This window comes from Cardiocondyla obscurior, linkage group LG02, assembly GCF_019399895.1.
Source record: "Cardiocondyla obscurior isolate alpha-2009 linkage group LG02, Cobs3.1, whole genome shotgun sequence".
Taxonomy (NCBI): Eukaryota; Metazoa; Arthropoda; class Insecta; order Hymenoptera; family Formicidae; genus Cardiocondyla; species Cardiocondyla obscurior.
Window position 1 is genome coordinate 4,485,436 of NC_091865.1, and position 15,635 is coordinate 4,501,070.

The 15,635-nt window shown below is 31.7% G+C and overlaps 1 protein-coding gene across 8 annotated transcripts in view; it reads left to right on the forward strand.

Moving 5' to 3' along the window:
- The window catches only part of Ttll5 (Tubulin tyrosine ligase-like 5), a 98,842-nt gene that overhangs the window by 13,241 nt on the left and 69,966 nt on the right, over window positions 1-15,635 (forward strand). For 6 of the 8 annotated variants that reach the window (XM_070672323.1, XM_070672356.1, XM_070672365.1 and 3 more), the window contains 7 exons: window positions 493-716; window positions 1,646-1,841; window positions 1,962-2,127; window positions 2,413-2,556; window positions 2,668-2,818; window positions 3,010-3,176; window positions 4,714-4,908. In XM_070672323.1, the coding sequence (XP_070528424.1) occupies window positions 493-716; window positions 1,646-1,841; window positions 1,962-2,127; window positions 2,413-2,556; window positions 2,668-2,818; window positions 3,010-3,176; window positions 4,714-4,908 (1,243 nt within the window). Of the gene's footprint in view, window positions 1-492; window positions 717-1,645; window positions 1,842-1,961; window positions 2,128-2,412; window positions 2,557-2,667; window positions 2,819-3,009; window positions 3,177-4,713; window positions 15,539-15,635 lie in introns of all 8 variants that reach the window. The other 2 variants (XR_011547284.1, XR_011547283.1) reach the window with 2 other exon arrangements.

Consider the following 15,635-nt stretch of genomic DNA (forward strand, 5'->3'; position numbering starts at 1 on the left):
TCTTGTTTATTATTGCAACAAATTTTAAATAATATAGGACTTTTCTACTTGTCTCCGAAAGCTCTAATTACTTTCAAAATTTTCTTTATTTGATTGTGGAGAGTTTGTATATGTCATATAATTATATGTATATGTATATTGTATTGTTGCGTTTACGATCGTGGGATATGCATTTGCCTATACATATATGTAGTAAGGTACGTAAGATATTCTAAGTATATACTATTAACTAAAATAAGAAGACATACAAACATTCTTAAAATGTTCTTTCTAAAAAGTACATACTCAGAATATCATAGTACGTATATTGAATGTTCTGCGAATGTACGCAATATACTTTTGCGATATTATTCGGACATTCTCAGTATGTAAATGTGCTGTTAAGGTAATTGATAAAAATTAATATAAAAATTATTATAATTTATATAAATATTAAAATACAAAGTAAGAATATAATATTTTATATCTGTGTTATATGCATTTTTATTCCAGAATTATTTGGTTTTGATATATTGATTGATGATACGCTGAAACCATGGCTACTGGAAGTAAATTTAACCCCTTCACTGGGATGTGATTCACCATTAGATATTAGGCTCAAATCAGCTTTAATAGCAGACTTATTTACGCTCGTCGGTATACCTGCTGTCGATCCAATTGTGCGTTCTCAAAATTTAAACCGTGCTGCTGTAAATTCATATAAAAAGATAAATAATGTAAGTGTTATCTTGCTTTATATTTTCTTTATATTATTTTTATTTATCTATTTTTTACTCGTTTAAAATATTAATATTTATTGAACATTAATTTCTTTATTAATTTTAAGTTACATTTAGTTGTATGTTATATTAATAAATTAGGAATTTTTTTATAAAAAATACAAAACTGAAGTTTGCAAATTGTGAAATATTATAATTAAGATAAAGAATAATTAGCAGGGCTGCGTGCAGAAACTTTTCCAGGAAATTAAATGTTATCCAAATTCGTTCAGAAATATCAGAAACAAACACTCAAATATATCAGAGTGCTTTCAGAAACTTTGGTAATTACTTGCCCAGAGTACATCCATATCATCTCAGACAAAGAAGCCTGTATAAATTACTTAATATGCGCAGAGGCATATCATTTTTAAATAATTCTAATAACAGCATCGTATAACTTTGAAATAACTTTGAATTTAATTTATGTCTTTCTTGTAATAGATTAACTCTATCAATTAATCTATAGGTTTCTTCATCTTTGCTACTCGATTTATTGTTAAAAATATTAAAAATTACAAGCATTTGTGCACAATTATACATTTTTAATCTAAAAGCTATAAAACATACGTAAAGAAAAAAAAAAAAAAACTACCAAGAATGCATTTAAAGAGTCGCTATTTGTGCAATTTAGCAATCTTTTTATTCTTCTAATAAATGGCATTAGAGAAGAAGAAAGAGAAAAAGATAGTGATAAATTGCACGAATACCAATTCCTCGAACGTACTCCTAAACATTTATTTTAAGCGTTCAGATAGTTTGTGTTGGTTTACTCAATCAAATGCAAAAAGACATGTCACGTGATGTTATCGTACATTTTTCATAAGGAGAAGTTTCTGAACTCAACCCAGATTGTAAACAATTTTTTTTTTGTTTTTTTGTTTTAGTATAGAAGAGTGCAATCTGCAGAGACATTGACTCACGAAAAAAAGAATTCTAATAAAAATGTAAAAAGCAAAGCAGACTTAAATTCAGAACAACAACGAATAGTAGCATCTGCAAAAGCACAATTTGAAAGAAGAGGTGGATTTGTTAGAATATTTCCAAGTCCGAAATCTTGGGAACTTTATTCACAGTATTTAGGTAAATACAATTTTTTTGTAATATATTTAATACCGAAAAATATTGAGATATTTTATTAAATCAACTACAATCGCTATATTAATTGTTTCTAGTAGTTAATTTATCTATTTTACATTTTAGATCCAGTTACAGGTGCGCCAATGATATCAGATCCGCGTGGTCCAAGGAGATTACCTTTACATATTAATACTAATTATAACTTGATGTTGCATGAGCAACTGTTTCCTGCAGCCAATCGCATTGCTGGCTACATTATTCCCGAAATGACATTAGATAGATTGTCTAGGTATGTTCCATTATAAATTTTTATTTTGTGGTGATATTAGTGATTCGGCTAATTTTTTGTGTATTAAACTGGTCATTGTAAGTTAATAAGAGGTTTTTTTAAACAAAAGAGATATCGTTTTTCTTATAGCCAAAAATACTCTCAGAGGGTTGTTACTTTTATTTGAGAGATGGCGATAATAAAAAATGCTGCTTTTCAATTAGATTAGATCTTGTAAACAGCACATGTTTCATTGTGCTACAATTAGCACCTATTAAAAATTAATAATTGATAATTTTATTATAGGTATGAAAGATATGAAAGGGCATTGGTAAAGGGCCATAAAATGAGCTTGGATAGGAGTCATAATAATAAAGAAAATTTAGATATAGATATTTGCAAATATAAAAGTCAAATAATGCAATCAATGCAGGAAGGCAATAAACTTAGGTTTGTAATTCAAATATATATAAGGAATTAAAATATTATTATTATACATCAAATTAATTTAGTTGTCTATTTTTTTTTTTTTTTTTTTTTTTTTGTTAAATAATATTCTAGTTCTGGTGAAGCGAGAAAAGCCTTCAGTTTATATCTAAGTTACATTTTACGAAAAATATCGCACCCTAATGCTGATCCGGGGTGTTGTGATCTTATTATGAAATTTCTTCAACATTCATCCTGCAGTTTAAGAACACCATTTTTATTTACGGTATGAGTAGCTATTTATATCTTGTTATAGATTAAACCAAATTATTTTTTTTAATAATATAATGTATTTTAACAATAATATTATATAATACTTTTAATAATATAATAATTTTAACAATAATTAATATTATTTAAATTATAAATAAATAAACTATTAATTAAATAATTTTTAAATAAACAATCTTTTTTCAGCTACCATGCAATAAATTAAGTGATAAGGATCGAGCAGCTATTACCGCAAAGCAACTTTCCGATTTTTTGCATTTATATAACAGAGAAACAGATCTTTACGAAGACACCGTAGATAGACCTCGTACCGTTCCTCATAAACTTTTCCAAAAGTTTCTAGCTACTGCAAGGTATGTATATACATAGTTTCTGAAAATATTTAGACACTTACACTTAAAACCTTAACTGTTTAAAATATATGTTGGGGATTTAAGGGAGAAATTCATGTAGAAAACTGAAAAAATAGCATAATTGTTAAAGATTGTAACAACCAGCAATTTTTGTATAATATTCGGACTTAAATTTAATTATAGAAAGGTGAGTCATGGCGATAACGCGACTAAACAAAAAAAAAAAAACGACAAACTGTAAACATGAAAATATTGTAAAACACGTAACAAAACACGTAAGACAGCGGTCACAAAAAGAAAAACATACATGATGTTCCTTTGTTTAATTGGTAACGTCTCAGCTTCCGAGACAAAGAAAATTTTAAATAATGACGTAGAACGAATAGAGAGGGAAGTGCAGTAATTCCTTTGTGTGATCGAGTATAAAAAGGGGAATTTCGACCCGCGACACCAGAACCGCCAAGAACAGAAGGGAACACAGAAGGGACATCTGTCGAAGTTATCTCGTTGCGCTAAAGTTTTACTAAAACCATTTGGTTACGCGGACTCGCGAGGACAGGGCTTGCACGTTTGGCCACCGATTAGTTCATCAGCCGTGCCGATCTCTTGTATTACAAGAGAAATAAATAGAATTGTGCAAAACGACACAAATTCTGAGCGCGACAATTATTTACATTCTGGAGAAATCCTATTTGATTGCGCATACCAACGCAAAGGGAGAAAAGTCGCGGCAACAATAATTTTATAAATTTGTTTGCAGCTATAAAAAAATTGTTTAAAACTCTTTATATATGTTTTATTTACATCTTCAAATGTAAAACAAATTTTTTATGAACATTATATGAACATTAATGTAAAAAAAATAATGCGATGTTTTTGTCGCTTCTCCGGCGCTAACGACGCACTGTATACACGATAGTACCTGTTTTATCTCATCTAAACAAAAAACCAGTTTGCGCCTTACATTTGTAGTTAATACTTACTAGGTAAACTACAAAAAATTTTATATTATTTTAAAATAATGTTTTTTTGCAATAAAATACATAACAAAAATTGCATCTTTTTTTTCAAAATTGTCTAAAATTTTAATTTTTTATTTTATTTACATTTTGTTAGTTTACCTAGAAGATATTAAAGTTTACTTGCATAAAATGCACGTAAAGAGTTCACTCAAATATTTCAAACATGAACGTTTCTTCGAAGTTTTGGAACATCTGAGTAACAGATAAGATTTATTTGAATTTATTTGGAAAGATTTGAGAACAGCCACATAGTAAAAATATCCTTGAAGAGGATGTTTTGGAATGCAGATTAAGTAGAATTTCAGATTATGTAATTGAAGACATCCGTTTTACATTGTGCGCATTTAGGATTTATTCTAGTTTTGGAAACACAATTGCGTTTCTCAATTCATAAAATTATTAAAAAGAAAACGTTACTTTTGTATTATTAAATTAAGAATAGAATTATCTATATCTTAAGAGGTAAGATAAATACAATAATCTTACATAGCTTTTGTAATTTAATTATTTTACAGTGAACAAGACCTTGATGATGTGTTGATTCTGCAAACACGTCTTTACAAGTGCGCCCACAGTTTTCTAGGAAGGAGCGGTTTCGCTGGCAATCTGCGCGGCGCTAACCTTCTCGGATTTTTACCACATATTACATCACGAGTGTATTCCAATGCTGCCGCAACAGAACAATGCAGATGTAATAATTCAATTAATAGGTAACCATTTTAATTATAATACTAACAATTAACAAATTTATTATATTACATATAAAAACGAGAAAGAAGAAGAAAAAGAAAATAACGTAAAATTAATTATATATTGTTTAGTCCGTGCAATTATATCTGCTTTCTCTTTCTCCTTCTTTTAAAAAATATTAAATCAAATATTTAATGTTACACGAGGCTATTTTAATATAAAGCGGCAACTATTTTCATGTCCTCATACACTTAAAATAAATCTTTCTTATATGCAGGAGATCTGCGATCAAATAAAGGCAATTTTAAGGAAGGATAGGGCCTTTGGAGACAAGTATAAAAATCATATACCAATTTACATTTTTCGCAATAATAAACGAAATAATGTTTAAATACTTGAAAAAAGTCACTCACAATAGACAAGGTTTTCCCACTGCATGATTTGATCGATGCATGGATTGGGCTAGTGATTCGGTGGCGAAACAAGCGAAAACGTACGAGCAAGAAAAGCTAAAAAAAAGAAAACGTTTTCGCTCGTTTGTTTCTCTTGCCCGCATGTTTTTGCTCGTTTTGTTATCGAAAATCGCTCAATCTGTGTGTCAAAACAGTCGCGCGGTGGAAAAGGCACCGGGTCTTAATTTAAAATTAATAGTAAAATGGCCGACTTTAAAACTTTTATATTTCGCTTATTATCATAAAAAATATAAAAAATACTTTTTTACTTGCCTTTGAAAGCTCTACCTAACTTTAAAAATTACTTTCATTTTATAACGGATATTCGTATAGTATTGAAATAATATATTTCTATAAGAAATATTTTGGATAAGTTAACAAACACGTCAATATTTACACATAAAATAAGTAAATATTACGTGTTTATATTATAATACATTTTAGAATAATGAAACAATTTCGAAATCGCAGTGACTATATTATGTAAACAACAAAATTAAAAATTAATGCGTAAACAAGACCTAAAATAGATATTAAATATTACTAAAGCAGTATAGAAAAAATAATGTTTTACTTTGAAAAAGCGGATTATTTAATCGTAAATTACAATTTGTAAAAACAAACGTTATACGTATTTTAAGAGAAACACAATTGATTATGATAAAATTTTGTTATAAAATTTACATTTGTCATTAACGATCAATGAATTACAACTTATATGTCAAACCATTTTCGCGAGATTAATTGAACGGTACATTTGTTTGCAATTATGTATATTAAAAATTTTTGGCTTTATTACTTGAACAAAATTTAAATTACAAAAAACCGGAAATTATTTATTGATGAATTACTTTAAAGGTAATTACGATTATTTAAAAATTTCTATAAATAATACATTGGATTACTTCTATGGTACTTTCTTCTGAACAAAAACTTTATTGCAGAAGTTTTTTATTCGATTACTTAAACAATTCTTTAGTTTTAGCAATTCAAATAATAAAACTATTTTAACCGTTAAATTAAAAAATATTCTTTTTTTTTTAATTGCATAAAAATAAATTTTGCTTAAGTACTTGTACAATCTTGTTTTAAAAAGTGACATAACAATAATCTTTGGTTCGGCTACACAAAAAGCGCTAAAGTTCGGAAAAATCGTACATTACATTCGACCGATTACTTGTAAAACACATAAATAGTATAAATTTGCGTATCAATGGTTTATCGTTTCATGATGTGTACGGCACTTTTGTTTAGACAAAAAACATTTATCATAAATTTTTTGCTTGATTACTTAGACGACACACTTGTTTTGACAAAAATCATATATAAAAATGTTTTGATCGATTACTTATACGGCATTCTTGTTGTAAAAAAAAGTATAACATTGGTCTTTTGCCTTATTAATTATACGGCACTCATCTTTTAAAAATCATATAACATTAGTTTTCTGTTTTATAACTTAAACAGCATTTGTTTAAAAAAATAGTATAACATTGTTAATTTTTCCAATTATTTTAACAGAATTTTTGATATGACAAATATTATATATGAAGGTTTATCGACCGATTACTTATACGGCACTTTTGTTACTACAAATATTATATATCAAAGGTTTTTCACCCGATTACTTGAACGGCACTCTTGTTTTGACAAAAATTATATATCAAACATTTTTTACCCGATTACTAGTACGGCAATCTCGTTATGACAGGTATTAAATAGCAAAGGGTTTCTTAACGATTACATGAACAGCAGTAGTGTTTTAATAGATATATAACATTGATTTAGAGTCTGATTACTTGTACGAAACTTTTGATTTGACAAAAAACATATATCCATTTTTCGCCCGATTACTTGTACCGCACTCTCGTTATTACAAGTATGATATATCACAGGTTTTTCGCCCGTTTACTTGTACGGCACTCCCTTTTGACAAAGGTAATAAGTCTAAAGTTTTTCATCAGATTACATAAACTTTAGTCATGTTTTAAAAAATCGTAAATTAATGGTCCATTTCTTGATAATTAGTACGGCACTAATGCATGAAGAAGTCGTGTAACACTGGTTTTTCGCCCGATTAATTGAACGGAACTAATGTTTTGAATAGTTGTATAACAATGGTTTTTCGCCCGATTACTTGTACGGCACTCCCTTTTGACAAAAACATATATCAAAGGTTTTTCGCCCGATTACTTGTACGGCACTCTCGCTATTGAAAATATCATATATCTTATGTTTTTCGCCCGATTACTTGTACGGCACTCCTTTTCGAAAAAATCATAAATCAAAGGTATTTCGCCCGATTACTTGTACAGCACTCTCTTTTGTCAAAAACAAATATTAAAGGTTTTTCGCCCAATTACTTGTACGGCACTCTCGCTATTAAAAATATCATATATTATAAGTTTTTCGCCCGATTACTTGTACGGCACTCCTTTTTGACAAAATCATATATTAAAGTTATTTTGTTTGATTACTTGTACGGCACTCTCTTTTGACAATAACATATATTAAAAATTTTTCGCCTGATTACTTCAACGGCACTCGTGTTTCGAATAGTCGTATAACATTAGTTTTTCGCCCGATTACTTGTACGGAACTCTCTTTTGTCAAAACAAATATTAAAGGTTTTTCGTTCAATTACTTGTACGGCACTCTCGCTATTTAAAATATCATATATCATAGGTTTTTCTCGATTACTTGTACGGCACTTTTTTTTGACAAAATCATATATTAAAGGTTTTTTGACCGATTATTTGTACGGCAATCCTTTTCGACAAAATTATGTATCAAAGGTTTTTCGCCCGATTACTTGTACGGCACTTTCGTTATTAAAAATATTATATATTATAGGTTTTTCGCCCGATTACTTGTACGGCACTCTTTTTCGACAAAATCATATATCAAAGGTTTTTCGCCCGATTACTTGAACGGCACTCGTGTTTCGAATAGTCGTATAACATTAGTTTTTCGCTTGATTACTTGTACGGCACTTCCTTTTGACAAAATCATATATCATAGGTTTTTCGCCCGATTACTTGTACGGCACTTTTTTTCGACAAAGTCATATATCAAAGGTTTTTCGCCTGATTACTTGTACGGCACTCCCTCTTGACAAAATCATATATCAATGGTTTTCGTTAGATTACTTGTACGGCATTCCGTTTTGTCAAAACAAATATTATAGGTATTTTGCCCAATTACTTGTACGGCACTCTCGCTATTAAAAATATTATATATCATAGGTTTTTCGCCCGATTACTTGTACGGCACTCCCTTTTGACAAAATTATATATCAATGGTTTTTCGCCCGATTACTTGTACGGCACTCCGTTTTGTCAAAATCATATATTAAAAGTTTTTCGCTTGATTACTTGTACGGCACTCTTTTTTGACAAAAACATATATTAATGGTTTTTCGCCCGATTACTTGAACGGCACTCGTGTTTCGATTAGTCGTATAACATTAGTCTTTCGCTTGATTACTTGTACGGCACTTCCTTTTGACAAAATCATATATCATAGGTTTTTCGCCCGATTACTTGTACGGCACTCCCTCTTGACAAAATTATATATCAATGGTTTTTCGCCCGATTACTTGTACGGCACTCCGTTTTGTCAAAACAAGTATTATAGGTATTTTGCCCAATTATTTGTACGGCAATCTCGCTATTAAAAATATCATATATTATAGGTTTTTTGCCCGATTACTTGTACGGCACTCCCTCTTGACAAAATCATATATCAATGGTTTTTCGCCCGATTACTTGTACGGCACTCCGTTTTATCAAAACAAATATAATAGGTATTTTGCCTCACTACTTGTACGGCACTCTCGCTATTAAAAATATCATATATCATAGGTTTTTCGCCCGATTACTTGTACGGCACTTCCTTTTGACAAAATCATATATCATAGGTTTTTCGCCCGATTACTTGTACGGCACTCCCTCTTGACAAAATTATATATCAATGGTTTTTCGCCCGATTACTTGTACGGCACTCCGTTTTGTCAAAACAATTATTATAGGTATTTTGCCCCATTACTTGTACGGCACTGTCGCTATTAAAAATATCATATATCAAAGGTTTTTCGCCCGATTACTTGTACGGCACTCCTTTTCGACAAAATTATATATCAAAGGTTTTTCGCCCGATTACTTGTACGGCACTCCCTTTTGACAAAATCATATATCAATGGTTTTTCGCCCGATTACTTGTACGGCACTCCCTTTTGACAAAATCATATATTAAAGGTTTTTCGCCCGATTACTTGTACGGCACTCTTTTTTGACAAAAACATATATTAATGGTTTTTCGCCCGATTACTTGAACGGCACTCGTGTTTTGAATAGTTGTATAACATTAGTTTTTCGCTTGATTATATGTACGGCACTTTTTTTCGACACAATCATATATTAATAGTTTTTTGCCCGATTACTTTTACGGCACTTTCTCTTGACAAAATCGTATATCAAAGGCTTTTTGCCCGTTTATTTGTACGGTACTTCGTTTTGTCAAAATCATATATTAAAGGTTTTTCGCCCGATTACTTGTACGGCACTCCTTTTCGACAAAATCATATATCAATGGTTTTTCGCCCGATTACTTGTACGGCACTCCCTTTTGACAAAATCATATATCATAGGTTTTTCGCCCGATTACTTGTACGGCACTCCTTTTCGACAAAGTCATATATCAAAGGTTTTTCGCCCGATTACTTGTACGGCACTCTTTTTTGACAAAATCATATATCAATGGTTTTTCGCCCGATTACTTGTACGGCACTCCGTTTTATCAAAACAAATATAATAGGTTTTTTGCCTCACTACTTGTACGGCACTCTCGCTATTAAAATTATCATATATCATAGGTTTTTCGCCCGATTACTTGTACGGCACTCCCTCTTGACAAAATTATATATCAATGGTTTTTCGCCCGATTACTTGTACGGCACTCCGTTTTGTCAAAACAATTATTATAGGTATTTTGCCCCATTATTTGTACGGCACTGTCGCTATTAAAAATATCATATATCAAAGGTTTTTCGCCCGATTACTTGTACGGCACTCCTTTTCGACAAAATCATATATCAAAGGTTTTTCGCCCGATTACTTGTACGGCACTCCCTTTTGACAAAATCATATATCAATGATTTTTCGCCCGATTACTTGTACGGCACTCCCTTTTGACAAAATCATATATTAAAGGTTTTTCGCCCGATTACTTGTACGGCACTCTTTTTTGACAAAAACATATATTAATGGTTTTTCGCCCGATTACTTGAACGGCACTCGTGTTTTGAATAGTTGTATAACATTAGTTTTTCGCTTGATTATATGTACGGCACTTTTTTTCGACACAATCATATATTAATAGTTTTTTGCCCGATTACTTTTACGGCACTTTCTCTTGACAAAATCGTATATCAAAGGCTTTTTGCCCGTTTACTTGTACGGTACTTCGTTTTGTCAAAATCATATATTAAAGGTTTTTCGCCCGATTGCTTGTACGGCACTCCTTTTCGACAAAATCATATATCAATGGTTTTTCGCCCGATTACTTGTACGGCACTCCCTTTTGACAAAATCATATATCATAGGTTTTTTGCCCGATTACTTGTACGGCACTCCTTTTCGACAAAGTCATATATCAAAGGTTTTTCGCCCGATTACTTGTACGGCACTCTTTTTTGACAAAATCATATATCAATGGTTTTTCGCCCGATTACTTGTACGGCACTCCGTTTTGTCAAAACAAATATAGGTATTTTGCCCCATTACTTGTACGGCACTTTCGTTATTAAAAATATTATATATCATAGGTTTTTCGCCCGATTACTTGTACGGCACTCTTTTTCGACAAAATCATATATCATAGGTTTTTCGCCCGATTACTTGTACGGCACTTCCTTTTGACAAAATTATATATCAATAATTTTTCGCCCGATTACTTGTACGGCACTCCGTTTTGTCAAAACAAATATTATAGGTATTTTGCCCCATTATTTGTATTACACTCTCGCTATTAAAAATATCATATATTAAAGGTTTTTCGCCCGATTACTTGTACGGCACCTTGTTTTGTCAAAACAATTATTATAGGTATTTTGCCCCATTACTTGTACGGCACTTTCGCTATTAAAAATATTATATATCAAAGGTATTTCGCCCGATTACTTGTACGGCACTTTTTTTCGACAAAATCATATATCAAAGGTTTTTCGCCCGATTACTTGTACGGCACTTTTTTTCAAAAGAGTCATATATTAAAGGTTTTTCGCCCGATTACTTGTACGGCACTTCCTTTTGACAAAATCATATATCAATGGTTTTTGCCAGATTACTTGTACGGCACTCCGTTTTGTCAAAACAAATATTATAGGTATTTTGCTCAATTACTTGTACGGCACTCTCGCTATTAAAAATATTATATATCATAGGTTTTTCGCCCGATTACTTGTACGGCACTCCCTCTTGACAAAATTATATATCAATGGTTTTTCGCCCGATTACTTGTACGGCACTCCGTTTTGTCAAAACAAATATTATAGGTATTTTGCCAAATTACTTGTACGGCACTTCTTTTCGACAAAATTATATATCAATGGTTTTTCGCCCGATTACTTGTACGGCACTCCTTTTCGACAAAATTATATATCAATGGTTTTTCGCCCGATTACTTGTACGGCACTCCCTTTTGACAAAATCATATATTAAAGGTTTTTCGCCCGATTACTTGTACGGCACTCTTTTTTGACAAAAACATATATTAATGGTTTTTTGCTTGATTACTTGAACGGCACTCGTGTTTTGAATAGTTGTATAACATTAGTTTTTCGCTTGATTATTTGTACGGCACTTTTTTTCGACACAATCATATATTAATAGTTTTTTGCCCGATTACTTTTACGGCACTTTCTCTTGACAAAGTCGTATATCAAAGGCTTTTTGCCCGTTTACTTGTACGGTACTCCGTTTTGTCAAAACAAATATTATAGGTATTTTGCCCCATTATTTGTATTACACTCTCGCTATTAAAAATATCATATATTAAAGGTTCTTCGCCCGATTACTTGTACGGCACCTTGTTTTGTCAAAACAATTATTATAGGTATTTTGCCCCATTACTTGTACGGCACTTTCGCTATTAAAAATATTATATATCAAAGGTTTTTCGCCCGATTACTTGTACGGCACTCCTTTTCGACAAATTAATATATCTAATGTTTTTCGCCCGATTACTTGTACGGCACTCTTTTTCGACAAAGTCATATATTAAAGGTTTTTCGCCCGATTACTTGTACGGCACTACCTTTTGACAAAATCATATATCAATGGTTTTCGCCAGATTACTTGTACGGCACTCCGTTTTGTCAAAACAAATATTATAGGTATTTTGCTCAATTACTTGTACGGCACTCTCGCTATTAAAAATATTATATATCATAGGTTTTTCGTTCGATTACTTGTACGGCACTCCCTCTTGACAAAATTATATATCAATGGTTTTTCGCCCGATTACTTGTACGGCACTCCGTTTTGTCAAAACAAATATTATAGGTATTTTGCCAAATTACTTGTACGGCACTTCTTTTCGACAAAATTATATATCAATGGTTTTTCGCCCGATTACTTGTACGGCACTCCTTTTCGACAAAATTATATATCAATGGTTTTTCGCCCGATTACTTGTACGGCACTCCCTTTTGACAAAATCATATATTAAAGGTTTTTCGCCCGATTACTTGTACGGCACTCTTTTTTGACAAAAACATATATTAATGGTTTTTCGCCCGATTACTTGAACGGCACTCGTGTTTTGAATAGTTGTATAACATTAGTTTTTCGCTTGATTATTTGTACGGCACTTTTTTTCGACACAATCATATATTAATAGTTTTTTGCCCGATTACTTTTACGGCACTTTCTCTTGACAAAGTCGTATATCAAAGGCTTTTTGCCCGTTTACTTGTACGGTACTCCGTTTTGTCAAAACAAATATTATAGGTATTTTGCCCCATTATTTGTATTACACTCTCGCTATTAAAAATATCATATATTAAAGGTTCTTCGCCCGATTACTTGTACGGCACCTTGTTTTGTCAAAACAATTATTATAGGTATTTTGCCCCATTACTTGTACGGCACTTTCGCTATTAAAAATATTATATATCAAAGGTTTTTCGCCCGATTACTTGTACGGCACTCCTTTTCGACAAATTAATATATCTAATGTTTTTCGCCCGATTACTTGTACGGCACTCTTTTTCGACAAAGTCATATATTAAAGGTTTTTCGCCCGATTACTTGTACGGCACTCCCTTTTGACAAAATCATATATCAATGGTTTTCGCCAGATTACTTGTACGGCACTCCGTTTTGTCAAAACAAATATTATAGGTATTTTGCTCAATTACTTGTACGGCACTCTCGCTATTAAAAATATTATATATCATAGGTTTTTCGCCCGATTACTTGTACGGCACTCTTTTTCGACAAAGTCATATATCAAAGGTTTTTCGCCCGATTACTTGTACGGCACTCCCTTTTGACAAAATCATATATCATAGGTTTTTCGCCCGATTACTTGTACGGCACTCCTTTTCGACAAAGTCATATATCAAAGGTTTTTTGCCCGATTACTTGTACGGCACTTTTTTTTGACAAAATCATATATCAATGGTTTTTCGCCCGATTACTTGTACGGCACTCCGTTTTGTCAAAACAAATATAGGTATTTTGCCCCATTACTTGTACGGCACTTTCGCTATTAAAAATATTATATATCATAGGTTTTTCGCCCGATTACTTGTACGGCACTCTTTTTCGACAAAATCATATATCATAGGTTTTTCGCCCGATTACTTGTACGGCACTCCTTTTTGACAAAATTATATATCAATAATTTTTTGCCCGATTACTTGTACGGCACTCCGTTTTGTCAAAACAAATATTATAGGTATTTTGCCCCATTATTTGTATTACACTCTCGCTATTAAAAATATCATATATTAAAGGTATTTTGCCCCATTACTTGTACGGCACTTTCGCTATTAAAAATATTATATATCATAGGTTTTTCGCCCGATTACTTGTACGGCACTCTTTTTCGACAAAATCATATATCATAGGTTTTTCGCCCGATTACTTGTACGGCACTCCTTTTTGACAAAATTATATATCAATAATTTTTTGCCCGATTACTTGTACGGCACTCCGTTTTGTCAAAACAAATATTATAGGTATTTTGCCCCATTATTTGTATTACACTCTCGCTATTAAAAATATCATATATCAATGGTTTTTCGCCCGATTACTTGTACGGCACTCCGTTTTGTCAAAACAAATATAGGTATTTTGCCCCATTACTTGTACGGCACTTTCGTTATTAAAAATATTATATATCATAGGTTTTTCGCCCGATTACTTGTACGGCACTCTTTTTCGACAAAATCATATATCATAGGTTTTTCGCCCGATTACTTGTACGGCACTCCCTTTTGACAAAATTATATATCAATAATTTTTCGCCCGATTACTTGTACGGCACTCCGTTTTGTCAAAACAAATATTATAGGTATTTTGCCCCATTATTTGTATTACACTCTCGCTATTAAAAATATCATATATTAAAGGTTTTTCGCCCGATTACTTGTACGGCACCTTGTTTTGTCAAAACAATTATTATAGGTATTTTGCCCCATTACTTGTACGGCACTTTCGCTATTAAAAATATTATATATCAAAGGTATTTCGCCCGATTACTTGTACGGCACTTTTTTTCGACAAAATCATATATCAAAGGTTTTTCGCCCGATTACTTGTACGGCACTTTTTTTCAAAAGAGTCATATATTAAAGGTTTTTCGCCCGATTACTTGTACGGCACTTCCTTTTGACAAAATCATATATCAATGGTTTTTGCCAGATTACTTGTACGGCACTCCGTTTTGTCAAAACAAATATTATAGGTATTTTGCTCAATTACTTGTACGGCACTCTCGCTATTAAAAATATTATATATCATAGGTTTTTCGCCCGATTACTTGTACGGCACTCTTTTTCGACAAAGTCATATATCAAAGGTTTTTCGCCCGATTACTTGTACGGCACTCCCTTTTGACAAAATCATATATCATAGGTTTTTCGCCCGATTACTTGTACGGCACTCCTTTTCGACAAAGTCATATATCAAAGGTTTTTTGCCCGATTACTTGTACGGCACTTTTTTTTGACAAAATCATATATCAATGGTTTTTCGCCCGATTACTTGTACGGCACTCCGTTTTGTCAA